General features: G+C 50.5%; 1 protein-coding gene across 1 annotated transcript in view; it reads right to left on the bottom strand.

Annotated features, from left to right (window-relative positions):
• Positions 1 to 860: 860 nt before the first annotated feature.
• The window catches only part of FHIP2A (FHF complex subunit HOOK interacting protein 2A), a 416,741-nt gene continuing 399,323 nt past the window's right edge, over positions 861 to 18,278 (bottom strand). Inside the window, exon 17 of the mRNA XM_069611895.1 lies at positions 861 to 1,352. Coding sequence (XP_069467996.1) covers positions 1,247 to 1,352 — 106 coding nt within the window. The 3' untranslated portion in view covers positions 861 to 1,246. The remainder of the gene's footprint in view (positions 1,353 to 18,278) is intronic.

Genomic DNA, 18,278 nt, shown 5'->3' with positions numbered 1-18,278 from the left:
GGGTGGGCTAAAAACTGGATTTTCATTTTATTAGTGAATAATTATTAGACAATACTAGGTGGAATAACTGGAATAGCAGAGTTTCAAACTTGACTCATCTATTTGAGAATTTGTATAGCCTATGGATACCATTTTTGTATGCAAGTTTAACTAAATTCGTACATTTGATATTAAAATTTCAGTTTAAGATGCAATTAACTGAAATAGTCTGTATTAACTTTACCTATTAGTTTATGGAAAATGTTCAGGTTTTACAAAATAAGTCATATGACACTTATGGGGCAATATTTTTATATTTGACGGACTCAAAATTCAAGAGCTTCCTCAGATCTCAACCCAAGTCTTCATAACACAACAGACTATAGCGAGGAGTATCACAGTGAAAGACAGTCCGAGAGCTTGCATGGGAATAGTACCAATATGAGGACTAATGTGCAATCTCTCATCACTAGCATTTCCTATTTTCATTGACTGGCCAATATTTTCTTTTTGGAGGCCAAAATATGTTTTGCAATATCCAACGGGGTGTCGCAACACAAATAGTTGAAATGTGTACCCAAGGCTGCGTGTTTGAACCATACTCTGTAGTTCCTTCTCCTGCATCCATTTGGGCTAAAATACCAACATTTGGGATCTCACCAACCCTTCAAAATAGAATTTAAAGAAGACAAACACCACCTTCCTTTACCCCTTAGGCTGATCACAATTTTAAAACTCTTATCGGCCAAACTGAAAACGATTCTTGCTAACATGAATTTCCTTTTTTTGAATCCCAACACTTCCCATGCACTCAATCTCACACTCTCCAAAATGGCCAGTTGGATTCAGTGAATTAAAAAATAAAAACTTTGCTTTCAAAATTAACTTAACAATGCCACTTTTTAAATAAAAGGTAAAAGCATTAAAACGTCCACAAAGCAGCTCTAGTGCTGCACATAAAAACATTAAACAATTTGGATAAACAGTTATCAGGACATGGAAGAAGTCCTCCCTCTTTTTTAAACAGTCTTTTGAAAATGATGGCATTCCTGAAGTCTGTGATTGTTTCTTGCGATACAGCAGAAGGTTTAGTGAACCTGTCTCAGACCGCTACATATAGCCAGAATCAGTAAATTGTGAAGGTTATGACCTAGAGGCCTGGATGCTCTGCTGTACACGCACTGGCAAATATTTCCCTTCTTGTGGGGAAAAAGTCAGACTCCCCAGATAGGTGCACAGGTTGTTTGTCCCAGACACTTCATTAGGATTAAGGCGTTGTTGAGGCGTGATACTTGACAAAAGCGACAGCAGCAAGCTCCTTGCAGAATTCTTCCAATACAATCACACCTTCCAACAAAGTCATGTGGTCGACGCTGGTAAGAAGGAAAAACAAAAAGGTGAGCCAGAGAAGACCAACGTGACCCAAGAACAGGCAAGGCCTAACTGTTTCACTGCACTTAGCTAGTGAGGCCATAACTGTGGCGCTTGCAGGAACTCCTACAATCATTTACTTAATTTGGGAGCAAAACCATTTTTTAAAGGGTGTTTGGAACATTTGAATCCTTTTCATTTCCAAAAATCAACAGGCTACTCCAGAGAGCGCTTGCAGTTCACGTTCTATATTGGCCGAGGCTAGGGCCACTAGGAAAAAACTTTTCCAGTAGAACATGTTTAATTTCAGGAGTAGGTGGGTTTTAAAAAGGCTTCCGTGAAACAATGAAAAGGTTACTCATCCTAGTGCCAATGGAGCTCTTAGTCCAATGTCCCCTTTCCACCGTACTATTGGGACGTCACATGTACAGGGATGGGAACAGAGCTTGTTGCAAAGCAGCAAAGACAGAATTGTCCAGAAGCACTAGTATGGGACGTTTGTCAGGGGAGTTTTTCTGACGTCCACCTGGAGGTAAGATTCTATAAAACTATCCCTTGGTATACAGATCCCCCAACTCTTAGTACAAGTCGGTACTACCCAAAGGATTGGTAGAATGGCAGAGCAGCCAGGCTTATGAGGAGGATGTGAGCTGTAGGTAAGTACAATGAACCCAGTCAACACAATAGTCCAAAGAAACTCTTACACACTGAAGGTTACATTAAAATAGTCACAACGCAATAGTCCAAACAAACAAACTCTTACACACTGAAGGTTACATTAAAAAAATCTGCGGCCTGGGAATGTCAGCGTTGCAGTAAACTGATACATCTGGAGAGCACAATACATGTAAAATCAAACACACAAGGCAAGGTAGCAAATGCTAATTTAGACTAACCAACACACATATAGGAAATATTAACAATACATTTTGTAGGTGACTGCTTCAATAGTAATTGCTTGTGCTTACAATTATTATGGAAAATGACAGTAAGGAACAAGTTACTTACCTGTAACTATTGTTCTCCAGCATGAGTCAGGCATGGATTCACATGCTCATGAATATTCCCAGTCGTCAGGTCGGGATTCCTCAGTAAAAGAAAAAACGGTTTCACTTTCACTTACAAACTGTATTTCTCCTCTAAACCAATTACTGTACTCTGGGTCATACTGCCCTCAGCCAATGACTGCCCTCTCCTTAAGCCCCACCTCTGGCAGCCATCTTCAGATTTGGTAAGCACATAAGGTTGCAGTATGACCTAGAAGAGCCGCAGAGGGGTAGGAGAGAGAGTTTGCATGTGAATCCATGCCAGACCCATGCTGGAGAACAACAGTTACAGGTAAGTGACTTGTTCCTTCTCCAGCATGGGGCCTGGCATGGATTCACATGCTCCTGAATAAATAATACATAGCAGTACAACATTGCACAACCACAGGAGGTGGCAAGGCTCAAAAGAAGCAATTACTCTTAACTCTGGAACAGGCTCATCTCAAGCAAACAGGTTGCATAGCACTGCCTGGCTGACTCTGGACTCCTCCCTGGAATCCCTGTGGATGCAGTAGAACCGCATGAAGGTGTGCGTAGACCTCAACATAGCAGCCCTGCAGATGTCCAGCAGGGGCACACCAGACAGGAACGCTATCATCCCAGCGATCGCTCTGGTTGAGTGGGCACTTGGACGGCTGGTCAGCACTCGGTTCGCCAAACGATGACAGAGCGTGATGCAGCCGGGGAGCCACCTTGAGATGGAAGCCTTTGACATGGTCTTCCCATGGTTCACAGGACCAAAGTTCACAAACCGCTGAGACGTCTTCCAAAAACATTGTGCGTGTCACATAGAACTTCAAGGCACGAGCAACGTCCAGCGAGTGCAAGGCCCTTTCAGCCGGCAACAAAGGTTTCGGAAAAAACACAGGCAACACCAAAGGATCGTTGAGGTGGAATTCCAACGGAACCTTCGGCATGAAGGAAGGGTGTGCCCGCAGCACCACCCTCGATTCGTGGAAAGTCAGCTATGGCTTCTTGCAGGATAGGGCCTGGATCTCACCCACCCTCCTGGTCGAGGTGATGGCCACCAAGAAAGCAGTTTTCCACGAGAGGAACTTGAGAGGTGCCCGATGCATAGGCTCGAAGGGTGCTCCCATGAGCCTCGTCAGCACCACGTTGAGCTCGCACGCCGGGGCAGGGGCCTTCACCAGTGGGAAAGATAGGAACATTCCTTTGAGGAACACCTTGACGAGAAGGTGAGACCAAGGAGAAGATCTTCCTGAAGACCTAGTGTAGCTGCTCACCCTGCCGCTCTGCCTCCGGGACAACCCTTGCACTGGGGTCTGCATCTGTACCCATACAGTACCTCCCACCCCCTTTTTTCTTCCTGCACTTAGACCTACCCTGTCTGCTGCCTTAAACCCAGCACTTGCCAATTGCTGGCTGCACTACCACGGTTTGTTGCATTTATTATTATTTATGTTTCTCCTTTGCTCTGCACTTTCCACTTCTCCCCCCCTTCCATGCCCTTTTCCCCTCCCCCGCTCGCATGCACTTGCACGTTCTCAATGTCACTGGGCCTAGACAAATCGTTGTTTTGTTCTCCCCTGGTCCCCTCCCTTGCCTTGTGGCCCTCTTCTTGAAACACTTGTGTACAAGCGCGATGGAAATAAAATATCAATATCAAGAAATAAAATAAATATCAATGCACCTTGATAGAGGCATGCGCCAATCCTGCCTTGGGCAAGGACAAGTATGGAAGAATCTGCGGGGCTGTGACCCTCAGAGGGGTGATCTTCTGCAACCGGCACCACGTAGCAAAACGCGTCCATTTGTGACTGTAGTATTGAAGAGTCGACGACGCTATGGGCCTGGCAATGACTTCCCTGCAGTCTGCTGGCAACCCGTATCCTCCAAACTCTAGGGCTGCAGGAGCCAGGCCATCAGGTTCAGTGATCTTGGGTCGGGGTGCAGGATTGCACCTTCTCCTCTGGTGCAAAGATGCGGGACCACTGGCAGTTTGAGCGGAGGCGACGCTGAAATGTTGAGTCTGGGTACCAAATCTGTCTTGGCCATCAGCACTGTTTGGTGACTCATAGCAGGAGTGGCAACATATACAGAAACGGGCCTTCCCACGGGAAGGAGAATGTGTCCCCCATGCACTTCGGTTGGTGGAACCTGCTGGCAAACTTCTGGCATTTGGAGTTCGCCTGTCGCAAACATATCGATCCGAGGTCTGCCCCACTTGACGAAGATGCGGTCCACTTGGTCCTGCCGAAGTTCCCACTCGTGGAAGGAGTGCAACTCCCTGCTGAGGGAGTCAGCAATAGTGTTCTTGAACCCCGCCAGGTGAAAGGGGACGAGGAACATCTTGTTCTCGACAGCCTAGCGCCACAAGTCCTGCGCCTCTTTGGAGAGCGCTGGGGATCGAGTGCCCCCCTGCTTCCTGATCGTGGTGGTGTTGTCCATGAAGATCCTCACCACCTTGTCCTTCAGCGATGGAAGGAATGACTTGAGAGCCAAGAACACCGCCTGTAGCTTCAGGATATTGGTGTGTAGATCCTTCTCCCAGCAGCCACAGGCCTCTGGCGTGCCAACATCCGGTGTGGGTTCCCCAGCCCTCCGGGGAAGCGTCCGTGGTGACAGTTTCGGGTATAGGGGGGGGGGGGGGGATTTGAAACCCTGTGCCCTGGGCGAGTTTGGAGTGAACGCCGCACCACCTTATCACCCGACTGAACTCCTTGTTGAGCGGGATCTTATCCGCAAGGCATCCGACACTTGTATCCAGTGAGAGTCCAGGAACTCCTGAAGGGGTCGCATTCGTAACCTGCAGAGCCGGATAAGGTAGATGCAAGATGACATCATGCTGTGCAGCTACTTGATGGTCCCCACCGTGGCGGTCTTAAGTGACAACAGCTGCTGCACTTTCCCCAGAATGGCCGCTACCCTCTGCTCCGAGGGCGACGCCAGGCAGGAGACCATATGGAGTCTGGCTCCCAGAAACTGTGTTCTGCGATGCTGTCAAGCAGGACTTTGGATAATAAATGGAGATTCCCAGATCTGTCTGCAGCTTGACGGTCATCTTTGTGTGTCTGACAGCCAACTCTCGCAAACTGGCCCAGATGAGCCAGTCGTCGAGGTACGGTACATGTGTATCGCTCATAGACGCAGGTGGGCCGCCACTGGTGCCAGGCACTTCGTGAATACCCTGGGGGCTGATTTCATGCCTAAGGGGAGGGCCTTGAATTGATAGTGCCGTCCCTGCACTACGAAGCATAGGAACTTCTGGTGCTTCCTGTGAATGGGCACGTGGAAGTAGGCGTCCTCCAGGTCCAGCGATGTCAAGAAGTCTCCTTCCAGTTGGCCGAGCACATGCTACAACGTGACCATCCTGCATTTTTGGGACTTGAGGTACTCGAGACATTGCAGGTCTAGAATGGGTCGCCAGCCCCCGGTTTTCTTTTTGACTAAAAGGTATCTGGAGTAGACTCCAGAGTCGTCGTGGAACCAGCTCCCTTTCACAGCATGGCCCGTACCTCCTTCAAGAGTTAAGGGATGTGTTGCTCCTGCGGGCCCTCCGGAGGGATCCGCTGACACTTTTACTGAAACTCCCACTGGGGTACATGGATGAGGGTGCAGCGTCCTGGCCGGTTCAGTCCTGCTTCGGTGACTGCGTTCCGCCTTGAGGGCGACAATGGCGCAGACCACCTCCACCGAAAGCCTTGGACCGGCCTCTGTAGGTCTCCTGGGTCGTGGACTCGGAGGGCTGGCGGTACGCCGAGGAACCCCCACCGAAACCTTTTGTCGATCTGCCCGACTTTCCTCCTGAGGCGCGAAAGGAAGAGTGGCGCTGTTGGATAGTAACCAGGGCGCGAGCTGTATCCATCTTGGCCTGCAAGGATTCGTCGACTTCCCCCCGCTTCCCCCCGAAGAGGTTCTCCCTGTTGAAAGGCATGTCCAGTACCCTCGTCTGGACCTCTTGGCGGAAATTGGTGGCCCTCAGCCAACCTCGATGACGAAGGCAGACACCGTTCCCCATCTGCCGAAAACCAGTGTTGACGATGTCCAGGACCACTGTGATGGCATGGTCCGACGCTTGTCGTCGGGTAGGAACTCCAGCATCAGTGCCAGCTTGTACCACAGTTCCCCATAGTACCTTGCCAAAAGTGCCAATGCGTTGGTCGCCTTGATTGTTGACGCCACAGAGTAAATGACCTTCCTCCACATGACATCCAACTTCTTCCCCTCGCTGTCCGGAGGGACGGAGGATGCTGAGGGGTTAGACAACCTCTTCCTCCCAGCCACCGACACCAATGAGTCCGGCAACGGTTCCGATTGTAGGCTCTTGGGTGCGGACTGCGGCACCCGTTTTTCCCCCTCCAGTATATCCTGCTTACCCAGGGCCGTGCAAGGATTCTTCAGGAGGGCTAGGCCTTCCTCCCACACGTCGTCCAGGAGGGGCACTGCCATGATGGTTTTCATCTTGGCATTGCACCCTCTGGTAAAAGAAACCCTCCTTCTTGGTCTCTTTGGTCTTCAGCTGGAAAAGCTTGGATGCTTTGGCGACCATGGCATGAAATGAACCCACCTCATCAGGTGTGGACGCACTAGGTTGCAGCAATCCACCCACCATGACGACGAAGTCAGTCGTGCCGTGTCCGTGTCCGTCCCCTTGTCCGGTCCATCAGGGGGGTGGGGATGGCACACAGCGCAGGTGTGGAGGTTGATGCAGGGACATCGGATGGCGCTTCCTCTTTTTAGCCACAGGGGCCAGGGCCCGCAGCATCCTTTTCTGGATTTCTGACACCAGCGTGTGCAGGGTCAAAAGGATGTCCAAGGATATATTCCTTGGCTGAAAAGGCACCGTCGGCTCACTGGGCCCCACACTGTCATCGCTGTCGGCGTTGCTGCTGTCGTCCTCCACTTCCTCGTGGACCGTGTGCAGGGACTCCTGGTTCTCCTTGTCCCAGGACGAAACATCCATGACTTCGGGTACAGCCTGTGGCTGGCCTGGGACTTCATCGCTCCCCCCACGCCTTTGCACGCTGAGGGGTTTGAGCCGGGCTCAGCAACGGCATTCTCTTCTCTGGTGTGCCAGCAGCCTTTGCCACTTCCCCGGCTGAGGCCTCCTGCCTCGGGGGCAGGGACACTCTGGGCCCAGTAGGGGCTACCTTCACGGGTTCAGCCCTTTTGGCCTTCGAGAGAGCGGCCGCCACCAGCGCAATCGACGACGATTCCTCCTGCACCTCCTGGGCCTTCCTGGGCCTTCCTGGGCCTTCCTGGGAAGGACGGCCGTCTTTTCCTCCACCCTATGCTTCTCGGGCCTCTCTCGCAGCTTAGCCGGGTTGGGTGGCTTCCTTTTTGAGGAGGAGTTCGACCGATGGCTGGTGATGGTGATTTTGATGATGGGGGACCAACCTACAAGGACTTTGCGAGGCCGTTCCACACACAGTCCATCTGCTTCCCGCACAAAACGCATAGTCAAATGTACTCCAGGAAGACACAGCCTACAGGCGCTGTCTTCCCCGGTCATATTCAGATGGAATGTGATAGCCCCGAGTACATCAAAACATCTTAAGTAGGGGGAAGGCACACCTTCCTCCAGCATGGGCAGCCTAATTTAAATATCAAAGGCCCCATGGATCGACTTTCCTTTGTCCTCCGGCTGGTGGCAGTGCATACTAATGAGAGATAATTGAAGCAAGGCTGAAGGGGCTTGGTTGCCGGAATAGACAGGAAGGCCGGACTAACACCCCTTTGGTATGCAATGTGTCAACTTGAAGCTAGTTCCCGTCCCTCTCTATGAAAGGCAGTGAAATGGATGTCTGGGTCCACTATTTACCGTAGGCAAACCCCTGCAGAGCTGACCCCTTTCAGAGGGGAGAAGCATGTGGTTTGGGGGAGACAGGATGTCTGCTCCCAGCACAAACTTCAAGGGAACCCTGCGCTTTAATCAAGAGTCACAGAGGGCTCAGTTAACCAGAGAGACACTTTGATCTACAACAGACAGGGAGATGGGTGGGACCTAGGTATATGTTGTCACCCCCTGGTCTGTCCTGTTGCAGAGCACTCTGGTCCTGGCCTCATGCATAACAGACGATTGTTGGTGGGGCCCCAGATTGGATCATTAAGGTGGGTATAGCTTACACCAATCACGGGGGCCCATTTGGCTTTAAAAGAGGGCTGAACCGCTCACTTAGCAGATCATCTGAAGACTTCGAAAGGAGTAAGGAGGACTCATTTGAGCTGAAGGTACAGTCTACATTACATCTTCCGCCAGTGAAGAAAGGCCAGGAGTTCCAAGAGGAAAGCAAGATCCCTCCCCTAAACATCTCGCAGGGAACAGAGGGAGATACGGGACTCAGAGGGCCATCCAGCAGCTCCAGAACCACTACTCAGCCAGCACACAGCGTGGCCTGCTCGGTTCTGCCAGCAATCTTCCTAGGTGGGAATTGCCTGAGAGTATCTGAATTAAGGACAAGACCGTTGCCTGGAAACACTCTCCTGAGCTTTGGGCCATCCGCCTTAAAAGGACACGAGCCTTGTGAAGCTAGGAGGAGTGCGAAGGAGTGCGACACAAGCATCATCCAGCCTACATCTTTTAAGGACATTTTCGTCAGTCGAGTCCTCAAACCACATCCGTCTGCACCAATGACTTGTCACGCCGCAGTCACCGGAGCCGTCCGAGACGCCTCGACCAGCATTCCAGATCTGCCAACCAGCACCGAGGCAACGATTCCTGGCCCCGAGCTGTCGGGCTGGACAGTTTGCAGACGTCCGGACAGCCTGCAGGTTGTCTTGACAGCCTCGCTTGCCGAACTGCCCACCACCTGGTACCCACAGCGGTCTCCCGCCATTAACTCTGTCTCAAGGGCTGCCAAGCGCCCTGGAACCGCCTCAACGCTGTCGAGGACCAAGAACCTCTTCAGCACCAGGTACATTGTGGTTTTGCCTCCCTGGTCCTTCTCCGAAGGCACCTAGAGACAGTTACAACCCTGTGCCCCCTTGGTGCTGAAACTAAATAACCTTGAACAGTAAGATTGAATACCAACTACCCTGCTTGTCAATATCTAGAGTGCATCGCTTTTCTTCATTAAACTGTCTGTCCTCTATGTTCCTTTACAGGGTGGGTTGTATTTAGTAGTGTGCTAGAACTGTCTGTTGCAGTAATAATAAAGTAGATAGTTTTATACAACCTTGACTTGCCGTCCCTTTTATCATTGGGTAATAATTGTATTTTTGCTGTGTTGCAACTAACCAACCAACGATCCACAACCTTGCGGAGATGAGCCTGCTGTTCCATCCACGTTACCAAAAATTGGACAAGGTTTGTCTTATAATTCACTTGTATTCTAATCTGTTTGGCTCCCTTCTGGTGTACTAGAAGTGTGCGTTTGATTGATGGTTTCGAAACCAATATTAATCCCTGGACCACTGGTGCCCCGGAATTTGTTTCGTCACCGTGCCCTCAAAGGACTTAGAAGCTCGCTCTTCGGACCGGCCGGTCCTAGGCGAGGCATGACCCTGCTTGGTACACGGATCAGAGGCCTTGGCGCTTAGCCACGGCACCAGCCTACTTTGTCGATTCCTCATCATTCTCTTGGTGAAGCTGAGGCAGATTGCGCAATCCCCTTCTTTGTGATCCGGGTTAAGGCAGTAGAGGCATTGAAGGTGTTTGTCCTCCACAAACAAGCTCTGCAGTCCTCATCTGGTGCAGAGCTTGAAAAGGGAACTTCCTTCTTCTCCGCCATGTTGTAGGTGCGCAGTAGGCCCGATGCCCTTCTGGAAAGTTCGACGATCCTTGCCCTTGAGGGGCACTGATATTCACCGACAAATGGATCCCCTCGCTCTGTTTTGAAAAAAATAGAACTTTTTCTTGAAAAAAGTGGGAAAACCGTAGAATAGTTCACGGAGTAAAACTCAAGGACTCCCAACACTTGAACGTGTGGTAAAAATCTGAAGATGGCTGCCAGAGGAGGAGCTTAGGGAGAGGGCAGTCACTGGCTGGGGGCAGTATGACCCAGAGTACAGTGATTGGTTTAGAGGAGAAATACAGTTTGTAAGTGAAAGTGAATGACAGTTTTACTGTTTAAATAGTACTGCAGCATACCCGCATTTGTTAGAGAAATTACAGTTTCATTAATTTACTAAAGTCACTCAGGCAAAGTCTGTAGGAAGGAAAAGTTTATACTAAATGAAATACATTTTTTTTAAAAAGAAGCATTATTAAACACTCTCATCAGCGATTTAATTCTAAGCAACACTTTATGGCTTCTAATGATTTAGCAGTCCAATCCTTAACTATTGAAGAGTTCATCAAATTCAGTGTAGGATAGGAGCAAAAGTCTTATGCAGCAGCAGAAAAGTTAAGTTATTCAGGATTGACATGCATTACTCACCGTAATAGCATTTCTGATGATTTTACCAGCTTGATTTACATGCTGTGCATATGGCCCGACATCCAGTGGTAACCGCTGAGTATTGCATCTTGTCTTTCGAGGATCGAAAGGTGACGTTGGCATAGGCGTGTCTAACACTATCCCTACCGTGACATGAAGTGTACCCAAAATCCCTAACACGCCGAGGTCCCTCCGATTGTATTTTTTCTGCCAAGGCCTATCGTGAGAGTACATAAAAGAGAGAAAGTAGTAAGACGTCTATGTTCCTTCCACCCGAGTGGGGAGGAAGGGTGGGCGCATGTTAATCTAAGCAGATACAATCATCAGAAATGCTATTACGGTGAGTAATGCATGTCTTCTGGTGCTTGTTAATCTTCTTATAATCTCATGCTGTACATAGACTAGCGAGCAGTACCCGGAGTTGGAGGTGGGTTGTGAGAAGGAACAGTAGTGAAAAGATGTCTTAGTACTGCTTGTCCCACATGAGAATCAGACCTAGAATGAGTGTACAGGCAATAGTGTTTTGTAAAGGTGTTTACAGAACTCCAGGTTGCCGCTTTGCAAATGGACTCTAGGGGAACATTGCTATGGATGCCCCAGTGCCTCAAGTACAATGTGCTCTAGGCTTGAAGGGCAGTTCTCTCTTAGCAAGAGTTTAACAAAGTGTGATGCATTTGACTATCCACCTTGAACTAGCTGACCTAGAGACAGGATCCCCTTCTCTGCCAGCTGCCACTGAAACGAAAAATTCCTCAGTGGTTTTGTTCTTTTCAGGTAAAACATGACTGCCATGCACAGATCTAACGTGTGTAGGCTTCTTTCAGCCATGTTAGTGGGGTGCTGGAAGAAAGAGGGCAGTTTAAAAAAAATGTTAATTTGTTTATGGTCGTACAACGACATTTACAAAATGATACAGTTTAAGATGAATAAAATACTTTTGTTTACAGTATTCAGTTATTAGTAAAACTTTCACTATATTAAAAGACACTAATTAGTAACTAATTAATAACAAGAGGAAGAAGAAAAGATGGAGAGGGAAAGAAGTAAAATAAGATTGAGAGCAGAAAAAAGCATATAGGACATATTTGTCAGCTGTTAGCCTCTTGCAAAACGCAGAATTCTCATATTTTCCATTAAGTTCTCTTTTCGCTCAATGTTCCTTTTCGTGTAGCATTCAGAATCAGCTACTTTTCCCTCTTTAACTTATTATAGAGTTGTTTTCTAAGGTCTGTAGTTGTTGATCACAAAGAATTCCACTTCTTGATAGAACTTAGACACTGCTATTGTTATAGCTGTATTTTGGCCCGAAATCAACATGTTCCAAAGGTTTTCAGAAAGCAGCCGTTCTTCTCTCTCCACAAATTTGGAGAAGTAATTTACTCTTATGTCCCATGTGGCCTCACAGTTCATCAGCAGGTGGTTCAGACTTTGCTTGGCTGGGTTTTCACAAATACTACACAGTTTAACTGCATTTTGCCTTTGACCTCTTATATTCAGTAATTCCCCAGTATGGATGGTATTGCGGCGCACTCTTAGAAATGTATTTCTAGTTTCCCAGTCTGGACATTTCATGAAGTTGTTTGGTAGTTGGCCTAATTCCTTGTCTACTAAAAAGAAACTATTCCAAGGTTTAATTTGGCAGTTGCATTGACTGGTTCACGTGGAACATGGAAATAAATGTAGGCGCAAATCAAGGGTGAGTGCGCAGAACCACCTCATCTCTGAACAGTAACAAAAGGGTCTAGTACTGAGAGGGCCTGTAGTTCACTAACCCTTCTTATAGAAGTGATAGCCACTAGGAAGGCTGTCTCATAGGTAAGGTCTTTTAGACTTGCCTTGTGCATAGGCTCAAAGGGGGACCCCCCATGAGTCTAATCAGAACCACATTTAAGTCCCATCCGGGAGCTGGGTTTGAAATGGGGGGATGATTCCTCTTAACCACTTCCTTGAAAGCCTTGATAACTGGTATCTTCCACCATGACACTTTTTGTTGTGACATAGTGTAGGCTGAGAGAGCAGCTAAGTGAACCTTCAGTGAATTAAAAACCATGCATGAATCCAGTAAGTGGCTAAGGTACAATATAATGTGAGTAGGAGAGGCAGTCAATGGGATTGACGACCTTGGCATTACAACAGATAAAGCGTTTCCATTTACTGGAATAGCAGTATCGGGTGTTGGGTTTTCACGCTTTCCTGAGTATGTCCATACATCTCTGAGGGAGTCTCTGAAGCTGTTCGAACTCTATGACCTTAGGAGCCAGGCCGCTAAGTTCAGAGTGTGCGGGCATGGGTGCAGTGTTTCTCCCCTGTCCTGAGAACATGTTGTACGGGCAGGGCAGTTTCATAGGAGGGGAGAGGGACATCTCCATCAGATGAGAGAACCAGGGTTGGCGGGACCACATGGGGGCCACCAATATCTTGTTGAGTTGGGGTGGGGAGCATAAACAAATTTCCCTGACCATGTTATCCAGAGCCTGTTCCCCTTGGAGCGGTTCTGTGGTACCTGGAGGCGTAATATTGGCATGGAGCGTTCTCCAGAGTTGCGAACAAGTCAATCTCTGGGAAGCCCCATTCTGCGAAAACAGAGACAATGGGCCTCATTACAAGTACTCCGGTCCGGAATTAACACTGCCGGTAAAACCATACCGGCACCGTTTCCATGTCCGCCCAATCATGACCCACGGCCCCGGTAATAGCACCACCCTCAACCGCCACCGCGGAAATAGGGGTCCCATTAAGTCCGTCTGCACGGAAACCCCTCCGTTACCGTCAACACGAAACACCGTGAGCATCACAACTAGCGCGGACACGGAAATACCGGCAAAAAAATGGCGTAAATAGCGTGATCACGGTTGCGGAACCGCCGCCACCGCGAACATGGCGTTATACACTGCCTGCTGAACTGAATCAGGGCACAGGTGCACCAAATCAGCCCAGCTGGACCTAGCAGGCCACTGGGAGCCTACAAAAGGGCCACACCCAGCCCAACACAACACAGAACCATGCAGGCCGCAGGTCTAGTAGCACTGGGACTGGGCCTACTCAACCAACAGGCAGCACCGCACATGGTGGCAGTAATGGCGCAGAGGAGGAGGCGTAGGCGGAGGAGGCGCAGGCGGCAACCAGCCAACCCTGCAGCTATGGCAAATCCCATTGCCCAGCCAGCCCGACCCCGCCGCCAGCCAGCAATACCACGCATCAGGGCCTCACCCTGGAACCTCACCCCAGGACAGATCCACACACTATACCGGCTGGACCGTGCAACAATCCTGCACATCACCGCCATGATTGAGGACAACATCAGCAGCCAAATTGACACCCCCACCGCCATCCCCCCCTCTTGAAGGTTGCCTCAGTACTGCATTTCCTTGGCACTGGCACCTATCAACACACGGTTGGTGAGCTGCACGGCATATCACAACCCTGTTTCTCAAAAATCCTGGTACAGGTACTGGATGCCCTGCTGCGCCATGTGTCGGAACACATAGCCCTACCCCGCACCCTGCCCGAGGTCATTTCCACTAAGTTGGCCTTCCATGCCATAGCAGGCATGCCAAATTGCATAGGCGCAGTTGACTGCACCCACGTTGAGCTGACAGTACCACGTGCAATTGAGGCGGTGTTCCGCAATAGGAAACAGTATCACTCTTTGAATGTCCAGATGGTTTGTGATGCCATGCAACTGATTACACACTGCTGCGCATGTTTCCCAGGCTCATCACATGACTCAATGGTACTGCAGAATTCCACGTTGCCACGGTACATGGAACGCTATGCCGGACAAAGCCCATGGCTATTGGGTGAGTACAGCTGACAATGCTACAACCCTGTCGAAGTGGTGTGTGTGTGTGTCCAGGCCAATGAGCATTGTGAGTGTGCCGCTGTGACCGCACAGCGGATGCCAAACATCATGAAGGAAGACATGACAGGGCACCACAATGTGCCCGTGCACACGCTGGCACAGCCAATCCCGTCACTGTCCCATGAACCTTGTGCCACTGCAGACACCCACCCTCAATTGAAACACTGCCTCAAAAGGCACGAGAGGCGTGTAAATGAGACGACGTGTTTTTACTACTTCCGTACAGTGGAGTCACTCTGCCATGTGTGGACAGCACTGCACCGTGACATGCACACAATCAAATGTCACCCGCAGGACACAGTAAACATGCAAGTTAATGTGTAGGCCCATATCCAGTTAGCGACATACATCGTGATGCCCAAAACATACCTCCATACACTGCATGGTACATATGCATGAATGAATGATGATACAAGATTGCACAGCAGCAGATGAGGACATGATGCCACAAACACTGACATGTTCCCCCATCTACATCCCATGTAGGTGATGCGGGATATGCACTCACGCCATGGATGATGACTCCTGTACGGAGACCAATGAACAGGCATGAAAAGGCATACAATAGGGCACATATCCGCACACGTGGAATGATTGAGAGGACATTTGGACTGCTGAAGGCCCGTTTCCGCTGTCTGAGCAGATCTGGCGGATCACTGCTGTACAGCCCAGTGAAGACGGGTAAAATCACGCTCGTATGTGCCATGCTGCACAATATATGCCTGCACAGGAACATCCCAATGCCACCAGAGGAAGATGTGGATGGGGATGTGGATGGGGATGGGGCTGGGGATGGAGATGGGATGGCACCGCCTCCCCCTGGGGGTCCACATGATGGCCAGAGAGCACGAGATGCCCTGATTCGCATTTACTTTTGAGTCACAGCACATTCACAGAAATGCACGAACATGGTGACAACAATGAATTAATAGTTGCACTGCAAAATAAATGATCAATGTCCACACATGTATGTCTTGATTCGAAATGGTGATGTATTGATGTAATAACAACAGGGAAGGAGGTGCATTGGTTAGGGAAGCTGTACACCCGGGGCCACCCACCACCCAAACGTGCCCACCCCCACCCAGGACAAATTGTTCAAACCCCCAAAACTACCTACCCCACCACCCAAACGTGCCCACCCCCTCCCAGGCCCCATTGTTCAAACCCCCAAAACTACCTTCCCCACCACCCAAACGTGCCCACCCCTCTCACACCCTTGTAGTCCACATGTGTCCTGCACTGCCCCACACACATGCCATCACTTCCGTGTGCGCTTCTGTGCCTGTGCAACCTTGCCCGAGGGATCCGTTAGCCTACTCGAGCGCCTCCTTGGACTGGCAGTAGTGGAGCTGGATGGGGTGTTTGATTGCGCAGAATCTGGGATTGGGGGCATCCGTGCCAGATTTGCCTGTTGGCCAACCAACATGGCCTCTACAAGCCTGGAGGTGTGGTTGTTGCCCTCCCGCACATGGCGTGCAAGGGTTACTATAGTGCTTGCAAAGCGTCCGATGGACCTCGACAGGCGACGCACTGAGGCGCTGTAGCTCTCCCTCTGCAGCCTGGATTCCTCTAGCTGCCTCTCCACCAGCTGGGTGTGGGTAGCCTGCTGCTCCTCCATCCACTGCATGCGGGCATTCAGTTCGGCCAAGGATGGGGTGGGCGACCTCATGGGACTCCTCAGTGATGTGGGGCTGAACTCCAGCTCATGGAAGGAGCCCAGGTCTTCCAATGTGGGCCTCTCCCCCTGTGGCCCCGTTTCCGAGTGCTCTTGCGGGGCACTGTAATCACTGCAGGCCACCCCCTCTGCAGTGCTGCTGCCTTCGGTGTTGTGTTGGGTGGCCATGATAGGTTCCCGTGGCACCTGTCTAGACTCAGGCAGTGTGGAGACGGTGGGGATGTCGGTGGTGGTGGTGGTGGGCGGCACATCTGTAGTGGCTGGTAATGTGGCCAGAGGTGCAGAACAGCCGGCAGCATCCTCCTGTGTGGTGGGGGTGGCTTGTGTACTTGCCGGTGCAGATTGGCTGGCCTGTTGTGCAGTATCACTGTCACTTGAAACGGCTGTGGGGACACAAAGGGCATGCAATTAGTGTTGTTGTGGTGGCAGATGGGTGCATCACATGCGTCATTAAGATTGTACATTGAATAGTGTTAGTCACATGCATCTGATTGCTGGTGTATGCATTCTGTGATATTGGTTGCCATACGGATCATGGGTCCTTTGGCCCACTCATGCACTGCCTGGGGGGGGGGGAGGTTGTTAATGGGTCCTTTGGCCCACACATGCACTGCCGTGGGGGTCGGGGGGAGGTTGTTAATGGGTCCTTTGGCCCACACATGCACTGCCTGGGGGGAGGAGGTTGTTAATGGGTCCTTTGGCCCACACATGCACTGCCTGGGGGGGGGGGGGTTGTTAATGGGTCCTTTGGCCCACACATGCACTGCCTGGGGAGGGGGGGGGGTTGTTAATGGGTCCTTTGGCCCACACATGCACTGCCTGGGGGGGGGGGGCTTGTTAATGGGTCCTTTGGCCCACACATGCACTGCCTGGGGGAAGGGGGTTGTTAATGGGTCCTTTGGCCCAGTACTAACAACTGCATATTTTCATGTGGCATTCATGTTTGGGCACTTACCGGCATCTGCAGGTGGGCTCACTCCTGCCTCAGCCTCCGCGATCTCATGGATTGCCTCAAGGTGGAGGACGCTGCTGCAACGCTCCTCCCATGCTTGCAGCCTCAGTGGGGAAGGGGGTCCTCCGCCTGTCCCACTGCTGCGTTGGCGGTGCGTGGAAATGAGGTTGCGTACCCTCAGCCTCAGGTCGTCCCACCACTTGTGGCAGTCCTTCACGCTCCTCACTGTCACGCCCACAGCGGTGCACTTGCGTGCAGCTTTGGCCCACACCTCCTTCCTCCGCTGCTGTGTGGCACGCCGTTGGTCGGCGCTGAACAGCATCTCTGCATTGTCCACAATGTGCTCCACCAAGACGGTTAGCTCCGCCTCGCTGAAGCGCTGTTTGCGCTGCCTCTGAGCAGGAATCCTGGCAGACATGCTGGTGGTCCCTTTTGGCTTCTCAGATTTAGGATTGTGCTTGTGCTGACTCTGGATGGCAATGGATTGTGCTTTTATATGATGGCCGCCTCTCTGTTTCCTGTTTTGGCGATCATGGTATTTCCGGTTCTGTGTCCGTGGCGGCGGAGGCGGACATGGGTTTTGCGCCACTTGTGGCTGCGTTATTTCCATTTCCGTGGGGTTTTCCGTGACGGCGGTAACAACGTTTCCGAGTCTGTGTGGTGCGCGCGACCGACAGCGTGTAATCAGACGGTTTTTCCGCAACCTTGCGGACATGGAAACGTTTTTACCGCCATCACTGATTTTGCACGTCCCGGACTGGCAGGTTGTAATGAGGCCCAATGTCTTCGTGTAGTGGCCATTCGTACTCTACGGGCAGTGGGAAATCTCTGCTGAGTACGTCTGCCAGAAGATTGAGTTCCCCTGGGATGTGTTGGTGCAACAGTAACATCCTGTGTTTGAGAGCCAATATCCAAATGTTTTGGGACAGAGTGCGTGCCCCCTTGTTTGAACAGGTAGTACATGGCTGTGGTGCTGTCTGTAAAGATCAGGACTCTCTACCCCTGTAACTGTGTCTGAAAGGCAGTGCTTTGAATACTGCTAATAGCGCCA

The sequence above is a fragment of the Ambystoma mexicanum genome, chromosome 8, assembly GCF_040938575.1.
Source record: "Ambystoma mexicanum isolate Mex_15411 chromosome 8, UKY_AmexF1_1, whole genome shotgun sequence".
Taxonomy (NCBI): Eukaryota; Metazoa; Chordata; class Amphibia; order Caudata; family Ambystomatidae; genus Ambystoma; species Ambystoma mexicanum.
This window is presented reverse-complemented; position numbering and strand designations above follow the sequence as displayed.